The following is a 14,259-nucleotide window of genomic DNA, read 5'->3' as shown; positions in this document are numbered from 1 at the left end:
TTGGTAATGACTTTATAATTCCTTCACTGTTGCTTAGGTGGCATTATCTGGGAACTAGTAGTTAGAATACTGGTCTCCATCTTCTTCAGTTTATCATTGTGGCAAAGACAGCACTTCTCTTGGCAGGTCACTCTATGGTATTCTTGAATCATACTGAGGAAAGCACCTGTTCTTCAAGTATACTCAACTATGATGCCAGCACCAAATACCTAAGTCAAGTCCCTTTCTATAAGCTGACTGGAATGATTGACATTATTTATAGCCAAAGCATGACCTATATACTTTGATAGAAATTCTTGGACCAGACTGCAAGAAAAAGAAATAAAATTTAAAATGATGTTAATGATTAAATACATTTCAAGTCCAAAGGTTGAAAGGATTCCAGGTTTGATATGATTAGCTACATAGTGATATCATTCAGAACATGATTCTTTTTACATTTTTCATTTCTGCTTTATGCAACTCTTTTTTTATGGTTTCCTGAGGATTATCTGTGATAATTAGGACCTTATGCTTCTTTATGTCTGGACAGTAGGATGGGGTGGGAGATAGCCTTACTTTTCTTACTTATAAGACCTGAATAAACTTCTCCTTGCTTGTCCTTGCCCAAATCACTACATGCCTATTTCTGAATTATTTACTGACAAGCATGTTAGTGTGGAATAAACATGAGTGGCTTTAGCTAACAATCAGGGTAGAATCAGTGTTGGGGAGTTGACAGCAGTGTCCTACCTCCTCCTTTCTTTGTGAATTTCTCTCAGTTCTTTTTTTCCCCAGCAAAACTGGAACCCTTTGGGAAGCTTTAAGGGTTTTGTTTTATTTTGGTTTGGGGGGCTCAAAGATGATTGAAATAGCTTCTACTCTTGTGGTAATTTTATGAATTTAATCTTCCCTTGTGGACTGCTTAGAATTTGTCTCATACTAAGGCTAGAAATATTTATGAGGATTTAGAATTTTTGTGACTATTGGTCCCAGCCAACAGTTCTTATCCTATCCTTACAAAGGGCTTCTGGATATAGTGTGGTTGTAAGACAAGATGAGATGCCTGGTGCTGTGCAGATTCTTATAAATACGGATACCCTTTTCTTTGTTTATTAATTGTTGTTGTATATTTTTGCTGATGTTAACGTGATATTTTTGGCTCATATTATTTGTCATTGGAAAGAAATTTTTGAGAACTGGATTCATGTAAATATTTTACCTCAAAATTCTGAAACTTTTTAAGACATTATTTTATTATTGGTTTCTGGATTACTGCATTTTGACCTGGGGATACGCTGTGTAAGATTTCAGATATTTGGAGCCTAGATTACCAATGTGACCTAAAAGATCATCATGAAACAAAAATTCCGCATGTGTTATTTAATAGAATGTATTCACTTATCATTGGTTAAAAGCATTAATATATATCTATCATTTAGTCTTGTTAATTGCATAGTATAGATCTTGACTATCCTTGAAGGGGAGTGTGTGTGTGTGTGTGTGTGTGTGTGTGTGTGTGTGTGTGTGTGTGAATGTTAGATCTGTTTTAGTAGAATATGACATGTGTTGGACTCTCCATATCTTCTCATCTCAGACTCAAAGAACTTCTAAATACTTGGTTCCAGGAAGGCAAAACATTATTTTTTTTTATTAATCCAAAGTCTTATATATTCTTTCCTTGACATAATTATCAATCCTATACCCAATTCACATTGTAAAACAGAATGCTTTCTGTTATATTTACAACTGAATGGTTTTCTCCAAGAAAAAGGAATTTTGTGTAATTTCAAGATACATAGCATGTTTTTTTCAAAACAAAGGTAGTCTCTTTCAAGGCGATAGACCCTTTGCCTTTTGGAAGAATTAATTTCCATTGACCCTTAATTTCAATGGAAATTAATTTTCCCTTCATACACATATAAGGAACTTAAATGTGAACTTCCCTTGATACACATATAAGGAACTTACAAATGTGAAATTTTTCCTTTTTTAGATACAACAGACATTGTTTCTGAAGAAGAGCTAGCTCAGTTGGCTCAAATTCAACCACTGATATTCAATTTTAATGAACGATTAGCCATCAAGAATTGTTTGAAAATGCTTGCAAATAAAGTAGCAGAAAATGGTACCACTCAGGAATTTATGGTAAATATTTTTTTCTTAACAAAAGTCTGTGTATAATATTTTTTTGTATTATAACCAGAGATTTTTCTTTACTTTTCTTTTGCCTTTTTTTTAATTGAGTAGAGTACATTGTTTTTATTTTTAAATACTACATTTTAAAAAGTAATATATGTACATGGTAAAAAATGTCAAATAGCATAAAAGAGTATAAAATATGTAGAAAGTTTTGCTGCCTCTGTGTCTCTATCAATTACCTAGGGCCCTCTTCTACTATTAAGATTGTCATGTAAACTTTCAGAAAATTTTTTGGCATGTACTTTATTCATGATACCAGCCTTTAATTTTTTTTCCATAAAACAAAATTTTCAGACATATATATATATATATATATATATATACACACACACACACATACATATATATAAGCATATATATATATGCATATATATATACACATATATATACACACATATATATACATATATATAAGCATATATATATATATATATATGCATATATAGCTTATCTTTTAAGTATTGCATGGCAGTTAATGATATGGATAAATATCTTATTTTCTTTACAAAGTTTCATATGTTGGGCATTTATTTATTTATTTATTTTAATATGTTAGTTCGTTTTTTTAAATTGATTTAAAAAAATAAATGACAGCGGAATGCATTACAATTCTTAGTACATGTATACAGCACAATTTTTCATATCTCTGGTTGTATATAAAGTATGTTGACACCAATTCGTGTCTTAATACATGTACTTTGGATAATGATGTCTATCACATTCCACCATCATTGCTAATCCCCTGCCCCCTCCCTTTCCCTCCCACCCCTCCGCCTATCTAGAATTTATCTATTCCTCCCATGCTCCCCCTCCCTACCCCACTATGAGTCAGTCTCCTTTTTACAGAGAAAATATTCAGCATTTTTTGGGGGGTAATGGCTAATTTCACTTAGCATTATCTTCTCCAATGCCATCCATTTACCTGCAAATGCCATGATTTTATTCTCTTTTATTGCTGAGTAAAATTCCATTGTGTATATATGCCACATTTTTTGTATCCATTCATCCACTGAAGGGCATCTAGGTTGGCTTCACAGTTTAACTATTGTGAATTGTGCTGCTATAAACATTGATGTGGCTGTGTCCCTGTAGTATGCTGTTTTTAAGTCCTTTGAGTATAGTAACAGGAGAGGGATAGCCGGGTCAGATGGTGGTTCCTTTTCCAGATTTTCAAGGAATCTCCATACTGCTTTCCATAATGGCTGTACCAATTTGCAGTCCCACCAGCAATGTAGGAGTGTACCTTTTTCCCCACATCCTTGCCAACACTTATTGTTGTTTGTCTTCATAATCGCTGCCATTCTGACTGGAGTGAGATGATATATTAGAGTAGTTTTGATTTGCATTTCTCTAATTGCTAGAGATGATGAACATTGTTTCATATATTTCTTGTTGGATTGTATATTCGTTTCTTTTTTTAAAAAATATTTATTTATTTTAGTTTTCAGTGGACACAACATCTGTATTTGTATGTGGTGCTGAGGATCGAACCCAGCACTGCGCGCATGCCAGGCGAGCGTGCTCCTGCTTGAGCCACATCCCTAGCCCTGTATATTCATTTCTGAGAAGTGTCTGTTTAGGTCCCTGGCCCGTTTATTGATTGGGTTATTTGTATTTTTAGTTGCTTAGCTTTTTGAGTTCTTTATATATCCTAGAGATTAGTCCTCTATCTGATGTGTGAGGGGTAAAAATTTGCTTCCAGGATGTAGGCTCTCTGTTCACCTCACAGATTATTTCTTTTGCTGAGAAGAAACTTTTTAGTTTGAATCCATCCTATTTATTGATTCTTGGTTTTAATTATTAAACTCTAGGAGTCTTATTAAGGAAGTTGGGGCCTAATCCCACATGATGAAGATTAGGGCCTACTTTTTCTTCTATTAGATACAGAGTCTCTGGTTTAATTCCTAGGTCCTTGATCCACTTTGAGTTGAGTTTTGTGCATGGTGAGAGATAGGGGTTTAATTTCATTTTGTTGCATATGGATTTCCAGTTTTCCCAGCACTATTTGTTGAAGAGGCTATCTTTTCTCTATTGCATATTTTAGGCACCTTTGTCAAATATAAGATAATTGTAGTTTTGTGGATTAATCTCTGTGTCCTCTGTTCTGTACCATTGGTCTACCGGTCTGTTTTGGTACCAATACCATGCTGTTTTTTTACTATTGCTCTGTAGTACAGTTTAAGGTCTCGTGTAGTGATGGTACCTGCTTCACTCTTCCTGCTAAGGATTGCTTTAGCTAATCTGGACCTCTTATTTTTCCAGATGAATTTCATGATTGCTTTTTCTATCTCTATGAGGAATGCCATATCATTAATGCAATGATCGGATTTGTATTAAATCTGTATAGTGCTTTTGGTAGTATGGTCATTTTGATAATATTAATTCTGCCTATCCAAGAGCAAGGCAGATTGTTCTTGGCTTTGCTGTTATAAACAGCAATCGTCCTTCTTCATATACCTGTGTATATGTGTCATTTTTAGAAAGACAATCTGTATTTTGGGTTATCAAAGGGTTAATTCTTTGCCCATATCTAAATGACAAATGATTTTTTGTTCATGATATAAATGTCTTTCCTTTATTTAGTAACAAAGGAGTATCTATCTTTCCATATGTTTTTGAACATTTTGTGTTCATTTTCAATGAACTGCTACTTCCAATTATTTGCCAAAATTTTCATTGTTTTTAGTGCCAGAAATTGAACCCATAGTTTCTTAACCACTAAGCCATAACCCCAGCCCTTTTTATTTTTTATTTTGAGACAGTCTTGCTAAGTTGCTGAGGCTGGCTCTGCACTTGTGATCCTCCTGCCTCAACTTCCTGAGCAACTGGAATTACAGGCATGTGCCACTGTGTCCTGCCTATTTATTCTTTAACAATTCTTTATATAATGAAGAAATTATCTCCATGTGTGTATTACCTATGTTAATAATCTCTGCTGTTCATGTTATATAAGTGCACATACACCTATTTATCATGAAGAAAGAGCTCATTTTTAATAAGCTATTAATACTCAATATGTTAATCTTAGGGCTTCTGACTTTTCATGTTCTTTAGCAAAACCCCTTTCAGTCCCACATCAGAATAATTACTTCATGCTTTTTTCTAATGCTTTTTTGAATTTTTTTTAGCATTTGAATCTTCAATCAAGCTAGAATTTACCTTGAGTTATTTGATAATGACTACCATTGTGTGTCTCTTCAGTTCTCTAAAGACTCTCCAGAGACTTTGATATAAGATTGGGCTTTTTTTTTTTTCTTTCTTTCTTTCTTTTATTTTTTATTTTTTTGGTACTGGGGACTGAACTGAGAGGTATTTTACTACAAAGCTATATCCCCAGCCCCTTTTATTTAGAGACAGGGACTCACTGAGTTGCTTAGTGCCTCGCCATTGCTGAGGCTGGCTTTGAACTCTCAATTCTCCTGTCTCAGCCTACTGAGCTGCTGGGATTACAGGCATGTGCTACGGTGCCTGGCAAACTGAAGAACTTTTTAAAAAGTATAGTGTCAGGCTGGAGTTGTAGCTCGGTGGTAGAGCACTTACCTAGCATGTGTGAGGCACTGGGTTCGATCCCTAGCATCACATAAAAATTAAAAGTATAGTCTCAGACTTTGTCCACTAATATTCTAATTGTGTCAGATTTGATAACTCCCAATTTCTTTTTTGTTTTTGTTTCTTTCAAGATTTTGGATAGCCATCCTTAGTTTATTTCACAAACCAGGATATAGCTACTCACAAATATAGTCAGAATATGTTCTTAGGTTATATGAGGCAGATCTTATATTTTTATCATTCATTAAATTTTTTATTGTATATTATTTATAGAGAATGGTGGATTTCATGGAAGCTTATTCTTGTGTACATAAAAACATGATTCCTGTTTCTTTTTTATAGTTGACTGTGGGTTCCTCATTCATGTATTCAACCAAATACTGATCAAAAGTATTAGAAAATGTACATCTCTACTAAATATGTACAGACTTTTTTCCTGTCATTATTACTTAAGCAGTACAATATATTAACTATATGACATTTACATTATGTTAGGTGTAAGTAATGTACAGATGATTTAAAGTACATGAGATGATGCACATAGATTATATATAAACACTACACCGTTTTATATAAGGAACTTGAGAATTCACAAATTTTGATATCCATGTGCATCCATGGGGGTTTCCAGAACTGATTTTAGTAGATACTGAGGAGTGACTGTGTATAGAACAAGGTTTTTCCTACTTTTAGTCTACCTCTGTCATAGACCATGTGCTCTGTGCTCTTGTTACCATGGTTTTTATTCTTTCCCCAAGAGGATATATATGTCTTCATGGCTTCTACCTGAAATGACATCCCTTCACTATCCTTCTTTGCTTCCACACACTCACTGACTTTAATATGGCTGACTTTTGATGACTCACTCAGGACCAATTCAAGTTATATGAAGAAGTTCAGGCATAAATCTAATGCTGTCATTGATACTATTGGTTCTGTATACTGGTCCTATGTATTTGATTTATGTGTTCTCTGCCTACTATATTCTCTCTTCAAGGTTGAAGCCATTTTCTGCTTCATGATTGAATTCCAATATCTAAATCAGTGCCAGAAGCATACTAAATACTTGATAAATGTTTGTGGAATTTACACTTGGTGAAGTAATTTTTTTGAAATAAGACTATTTGAATTATTGTCCAAGCTTCAAGAAATAAATTTTAAGACTTTATATCTTAAGAGCAGATATTTTTTTATTTGTTTATGAAATAATAGATTTATGGTTAAGCCCTAAGAAATTAACATTTGATGTTTCCTTGGGTTATGAAAAAGGAAAACCATGAAGTTCAGGGAGAAAGTATATTAAAAAAATGTAACTTTTTTTTTATCAGGGAACTCATTGGTTAGCATCTCCAACTTAGGATATTATATAGAGTACTTTTTAAATGAGGTTCTAATTTATCTGCTTTATTAAATAATGAATTACATAGCAAGTCATATCATAAAAGGGTTAAAGGATCACAAACACTAAACAAAGATGATATTTTTTCTTTTTTTTTGTTATAGTAAATCAAGACTTTCTCTTGTTTTACTTTTAAAGGATTTGGAACTTAAGAATCTACCTGGTGAGTTCAACTATGGGAATGAACCATTGAACAGAGAAAAAAACAGATACAGAGATATTCTTCCATGTAAGCTAAAAATGTTTTGATTGCTTTCCTGTTTACCTTGGAAAAGGTTATGAGGGTTGGATGACTTTCTGTATGAGTGAGTTTGATCTGTGACCATGACAAAGAGCTCTAGTAGCTAGCAGCATTTTGCCTGGCCATATTCTAGGGAAAATGCTAGAAATTGGTGAGAGTAAAAGCCTCTATTTCTGGTATGCTTTCTAGCCACTGTCAAAAAGTTATTTATCACAATTGTGGCCTTACTGTCCTGAATTGCTACTTCTCAGTTCATGAGCCATTGAACTTCTCAGTTCAAAGATCTGAAACATCTGCCACCTTGGGTAACATTTGAATTTGGATCACTTTTCTTGACCATTTTATTTAGACACACATATGTAATGGGGGCTATTTATATACTTCTTCCTGGGAAAAAACCTATCTATTTATCTACCTTCCAATAGCTGCCCCTTTAAAAAATTTTTATTGGTACATTATAATTATACATAATAATGAGATTCATTATGCCATATTCAGGTGTGCATATAACATAATTTGATCATTCTTATTCTCTAGTATTGGCTGCTTTTTGATTGTCTCCAATTGACCTACTAATTCCTTCCCTGTGTTGGGTGTACTGTAGTACCATCCTCTGTCTTCTAGCCCAATCCCAGTTTTACTTATAGGATTTATCTGTCTCAGACATCCAAAGGGGAGAAACAAAAATAAAACAACACAGTTTTAATCTTAGGCAATAAATATCATTCCGTGACTCACATCCCTTTCAAAAAAATTTTTTTGAACTAAATTTACCCTCTCCCTTGTATCCTATATCTTAATTAATGTAGTCCTCTGTTAACAGTTTAAATATGAGGTGTCCCTAAACGTTCATGTGAGACAATGCAAGAAATTTAGAGGTAAAGTGATTGGGTTTTGAAAGCCTAAACCTACTCAGTTCATTAATCCTCTGGTAGAGGATTAACTGGGTGGTAACTGTAGGCAGGTAGGGTATGGTTGGAAGAGGTATTTCATTAAGGGTGTACCTTTGGGGCTTATGTCCTGGTGAGGACAGCCCCTTTCTCTGCTTCCTGGTACCATGTCCTGAGCTGCTTTTCTCCACCACACTCTTCTGCCATGATTTTCGGTCTCACCTTACTCCCCAACAAATGGAACTAGACATTTGTGGACTAGATCTCTGAGACTGTGAACTCAAAAATAAAATTTTTCTCCTCTAAAATTGTTCTTGTCAGGTCTTTTAGTCACAGTGAAAAAGTTGACTAACTTATAAATTGATACTGAGAAGTGGGGTAATTGATGTGATTAACCTGACCATGTGGTTCTGAAGCCTTTGGAGATTTTTGGAATTTGTGGGAGAAATTTTTGGAAAGTTTAGCTATGTAAGCTTGAAAAACTTTAGAATGTTGTAAGCAGAGCTTAAGGTTTGATTCTGATGGAAGCGCAGAAGACCAGAATGCTTATCTGACTGTGGAAAGTAAAGAGTGGGCTCATGAGATTTCAGAGTGTGAGAAACAGAAAGTCTGATGGCCCATTTTCAGAATATAGTATTTATCTTTAATTGGGGTGTAAGATCCAATTGTAGCCATTTTAACTATAGCCCTTCCCTTTGCCTTCCCCAATTTTAAATGAGCCAGTTGCATAGATTGTGACCTTAAAAGCTCCTCCTATCAGAGAAAGGGGCAGTGCTGTGTTAGGGTTATCCCTAACACAGAATGGGCAGACTGCCTGCCCAAGGGTGCTTGTTTGCCAGAATTTGTTCAGTAACATCATGTTTGCAGAAGTAAAGTTTGCCTTGCTGAGCTACTTCTGAGCACATTTGATTTCCTTGTGGCACCCTGGTATTTCTAGCAATTTTGGCACTTAACATGAGGCTATGTGTCATCTAAGGGGTTTTGAGGAGGGAGTCCTCAAAACTTGTTGTGCCTTGTTGTGGTGGCTTAAGAATGAGGGAGGAAACTTGCTATCCTTGAGACCAAAAACAGACCCAAAATCAAAAGTGGATTGGCAACATGGGGAAAGCTCAGTGGCAACCAGGTAACTTTGTGCACAGACTAATGTAGGAAAATTTATTCTTGAGAAAGAAGTACTTCCTTGGTAGTTTTGTGTGACTGAGAATCTATATTCAGAAACACAAGACCACACTCATGGTAGGTGTGAAAGAAATACTGAATAAGGGGAGTTGAGCACATGAAGAACCCAGGGTGTATAAGAAACCTTCAATATGGGGATAAATGAGTATTCATAAATTTAATGAATGGATCCAAATGCCTTTCAGTTCATGTGGCTTAAATAAAACTTTAACAAAAAGGGTCAATCTAAATTGGTAAGACTAAATGTGCTTTTGAAATTTTTAACCACATGATTTTCCAGGTGACCTGCCAATCAAAAATCAGACTCTTGTTTTCTTTAAAACGTTTAAAGTATAATTTCCATTGCTTCTAAAGATTTTTCTTTGGCACAAATAACTGACTTAAAGTAATAACTAGGCTTATTTGATACCTTGGTTTTCATGAACCTAGGGTAGAAATGGGTATATTGGTTTTAACATTAATCTTCATAAATGTGTTGTTAGAAGAGACATCTGATTAATTTGCAAAATTAAAATACTAAAAAAATCAGCTAGGATGAATTCAAATACTCGTAGCTCCTTGAATTCTATGAGGTAACATATATTTGGGTCTAATAAATATGTCTTTATACATTAGTAAATGAAAAAAGGAAAAGATTTAAATTCCTTAAACTCAGTACCAGGAGTCCCAGCACTCTTTCTCAGCCTGGCCCCATGCAGTTGCAAATCATCTTGCTATGGGGCCAGGGATACCATCCCTGGGCTGGGGAAAAAAGTTCCAGGAAGGTTTCCTGGGCTATAAAGAAATGGGCAAAGAAGATCCAGTCTTGGCCCTGCCTTCCAGCCCCTTTTTGAGAACGGTTCTCAGTTCACCACTTTTGCTGGTGGGTGGGGTCCATATGGGCTGTAAGCTTCATTGATTTCTTTCTGGGTTCCTGTCTCATGGGTTCATCCACAGATGCTAGCAGAGGACAAAAATGAAAGGAGTAATATTTATTTGAATGAGAGAAGTTAGAGATCCTGTGATGTGAGAGGGAACGTACAGAGGGCTTTGTCTACTTGGTATACTAGTCTCAGGTCTTATGGCTTCTGGATAATGCTAAATAGATATTGAAAAAAATATTGAGGCTATAAATATACAGGCATTGGGAGGTACCAAGGCTTGGCCCATGACTTTCTAATTGATTACTCCCTTTTAGTCTTTGAATTTGAATTTTTCTGTAACCTGCATTTGGGTCTACCCCCACTTCCATTTCCCTTTGCTGCTCTGGGACAAAGGAGTTGACTAGAATGTTTAACCTCTAGGGATGGTCTTTACATTTGAAAAAAGCCTTAATGGGGACCTTGAGTGCCTGGTGGTTAACTCTTCTATCTCATTCAGGGGGTGAAAGCTGCCAGTCATAAAGGATATAAAGGATATAGCAGTGGGTTCCAGTGCTATTAGATTATAACCTGAGGACAAACATGGTCTGCCCTTTTAATTCCTAATAGGGTACCCATTTGGTCAGGGGATACCCTTGGATGGAATCCTGCCTGTTGTCTACAAAGATAAAATGGGCCGCCTGGAGTTTGGCTTGGACATTACAATTTCTGTATAGAGAGGTCCCTAACAGTCTCTACAGACAATGTGACTTTCAATGGACAGAGGGAGAAAACTGACACAAACCCTCACAACTAGTTGATTGTGCATTTATGATGTATAATGCCTGGGAAGAACAGAAACAAAGACCAAACTATGTTTTGTTGGCAGCCTATATAAAGGGATCTTTAAGGAAACCTAAAGAAAGGAATGGAAAGGGCCTCCTCCACTGAGTATCAGTATGCTTAGTGTAAGAAAAAGAGTCAAAAAAGACCTTCTGGATATAGTTGACAGGGGGAACTCACTTAAAGTTGATGGCATTATGATAATGATAAGGAATGCAGGTCAGGCTCAATAACATCCTGTGCTCCAACCCCTTGAATGCAACCTGGTAGGGAAAAGATTAAGGCACAGTATCTTTTTTTATATATGTCTGATTGTTCAATCCCTCTCCTGAGATAAAATTTGTTGTGGTAAGTGTACAGATAACATTCCCACCCCAAAGGTAACAACTTCATTTGCAAGTTCCTCCCAGGAAAAGGAAACAAAGCCTGCTTTGCTGGAGTACTGGAGGTCTACTAAAAGTGAGTAAGGCCATTTGGACCAAAGGGACCTTGAGAACAGTGGTCAGTGTTATTTTGACTAAGATTTTGTTTAAGGAGGAAAAAAAAGGGAGGCATTAGTGGGGATTCATTCTCTTCTGGATAAATTTATTATTATTATTATTTTAATTTTTATTTGTTTTAATTAGTTATAAATGACACTAGAATACATTTATGCACTTTGATATATCATACATAGATGGGATATAAATTCTCATTTTTCTGAGTATACAGTTGTAGAATCACATTGGTCATGTAGTCTGTCTATATATATATATATAGTCTGTCTCATTCTGCTATCCTTCCTATTTCTACATCCCGTCCCCTGCCCTCCCTTCACTTCCCTCTACCTAATCTAAGGTGATACTATTCTTCTCTAGTGGCCCCCCATCTTATTGTGAATTAGCTTCTGCATATTAGAGAAAACATTCAGCCTTTGGTTTTTTTGAAGTGGCTTATTTTGCTTAGCATGATATTCTACAACTCCATCAATTTACTGACAAATGCCATAATTTCATTTTCTTTAAAGCTGAGTAGTATTCATATATATATATATATATATATATATATATATATATATATATATCTCACATTTTCTTTATCCATTCATCTATTGAAGGACACCTAGATTGGTTCCATCATTTAGCTATTGTGAATTGAGCTGCTATAAACATTGATGTGGCTGCATCACTGTAGTATGCTGATTTGAAGTCCTCTGGGTATAAACTGAGGAGTGGGATAACTGGGTCAAATGGTGGTTCCATTCCCAATTTTTTGATGAATCTCCATACTGCTTTCCTTAGTGCTTGCACCAGTTTGCAGTCCTGTCAGCAATGTGTGAGTGTACCTTTTTCCCCAAATCTTCACCAACATTTATTGTTGTCTGTATTCTTGATGGTTACCATTATGACTGGAGTGAGATGAAATCTCAGTGTAGTTTTGGACAGATTTTTAAAACATGAATTGAGTCAGCTTTGCTAGATACCCTAAATATATGTGACTAGAGAAATGTGTACATTATATATATCTGAAAGCTTAGGAGAACAGTTTACCAACCTGGTGTTCTCCAAACTAAACTTGTCTTTAGTGGTAATCTCTTTTAGACTTATATAAAAATGGCAAATTTAATTAATTGGTGATTTATGTATATTATTATGTTCTATAATTGGATAAATCTGACCTTTATCTGTAAGCTCTATATAGAATTATCTCTTTACACTAGAATTGGAAGTTAAATGTATTTTATGTATCAGGAGTGCTTATAAATATCACAAAAACTCTGTCACACGTTTGTTTTGAGTCAATTTGAGATCTATGTTTCTTCCCCACCCCCCTCCCTTCTGGTATGATTACTCTGAGACGATGTTCAGACTCCTATTCTGGAGTTTTCAGTTCATCACTTGCAGCCTGGCAACTTGATTTTAATCAAGACCTGGAAAGAAGGCAAGCTTCAGCTGAACTGGAAAGGACCTTACCAAGTGGTCCTAATCACTGGGATGGCGATCGATTGTAAAAGGGGAGAACTCATTACCATGGGTTCCACCTCAAAAAGTTAATGTATCTAGGATGGTTGGAAATACCAAAGCATACAAGAACAAAAATGAAAATGACATCAAAATGTATAAAAAGAAAAAGGGGCAGGACTACTGAGAAATAGAAAGCCTGATGGTCCATTTTAGAAAATAGTATTTTGCCTTAATTGAGATATAAGATCCAATTGTAGCCACTTTCCCTTTGCTCTCACCAGTTTTAAAATTAGCCAGTTGGACCCTGAGCTCCTCCTATCAGATCAGTGCTGATTTAGGGATTAAAAACAGGTGGACTGCCTGCCTAAATGTGCTTGCTTATCAGACTTTGTTCAGTAGCACACATTTCTACAGAAATAAAGTTTTCCTTGCTGAGCTACTTCTGAACACATGTTTGATTCTTTGTGGTACCCTGGTATTGAAAGACCCAACCTGATCTTTTCTTAAAATTGGGAGCCATTTCACCACAAAGCCATGAAAAGCTAATTTCGACTTTACTATAAATTACTGCAAATTCTGAACCTGCTTGGAATGCCTGCCTGTGCCTTGAACTCACCTATGCCTGGCTCTCTGACCAGATAGCAGCCCTCTCTGAAACCTTAGTGACGCCCCACAAATCTTGGCTTTCCCTGGCCAGATAACGACCTTCTCTGAGGCTCTAATGACCTTCATAAATTCTGATGTCGGGGCCAGCAAAAATGTAAACTACCATTTGTGGTTTGCTTGTCAGAGTTCTGTTATCTGTAACCCCCCTTTGTGTAACTGTCTGGGCTATAAACTGGGCTGCAGAAAGCTGCTGCTGCTGTCTTGTTCCCGAGGTTTTGGGAGGGAGAGGCAGCCCGGCCGGTCGAAATAATAAGCTTGCTTTAATTTGATTTTAATTAGAGTCAGTGGCTTTTCTTGCGTCCTGGTCTAACAGTATTTCTAACAAGAGGAGGAAGACTCTGTTGGAAATTGGACTAGAGGCCATTTGTGTTATAGTCTGGCCAAGAAGTTGTCTACATTTTGCCCATGTCTTGAGACTTTCAGTGAAGTTGAATTTAAAGGTGTTGAACTTCTTAATCTGGTAGAAGAAATTTCTAAGCAGTGTAGCATTCAGGCAGTGTCATGGGTATTGCTGCAGTTTAGCCGTTTA

At 35.8% G+C, this 14,259-nt stretch overlaps 1 protein-coding gene across 1 annotated transcript in view; it reads left to right on the top strand.

The window, feature by feature from the left end:
• Ptpn20 (protein tyrosine phosphatase non-receptor type 20) overlaps nucleotides 1-14,259 on the top strand; it is a 77,528-nt gene that overhangs the window by 32,226 nt on the left and 31,043 nt on the right. Inside the window, exons 6-7 of the mRNA XM_046446773.1 lie at nucleotides 1,976-2,127; nucleotides 7,268-7,358. Coding sequence (XP_046302729.1) covers nucleotides 1,976-2,127; nucleotides 7,268-7,358 — 243 coding nt within the window. The remainder of the gene's footprint in view (nucleotides 1-1,975; nucleotides 2,128-7,267; nucleotides 7,359-14,259) is intronic.

The sequence above is a fragment of the Marmota monax genome, unplaced genomic scaffold (genome assembly GCF_021218885.2).
Source record: "Marmota monax isolate L192 unplaced genomic scaffold, Marmota_monax_Labrador192_F-V1.1 WCK01_AAM20220418_F8-fsc00207, whole genome shotgun sequence".
Taxonomy (NCBI): domain Eukaryota; kingdom Metazoa; phylum Chordata; class Mammalia; order Rodentia; family Sciuridae; genus Marmota; species Marmota monax.
This window is presented reverse-complemented; position numbering and strand designations above follow the sequence as displayed.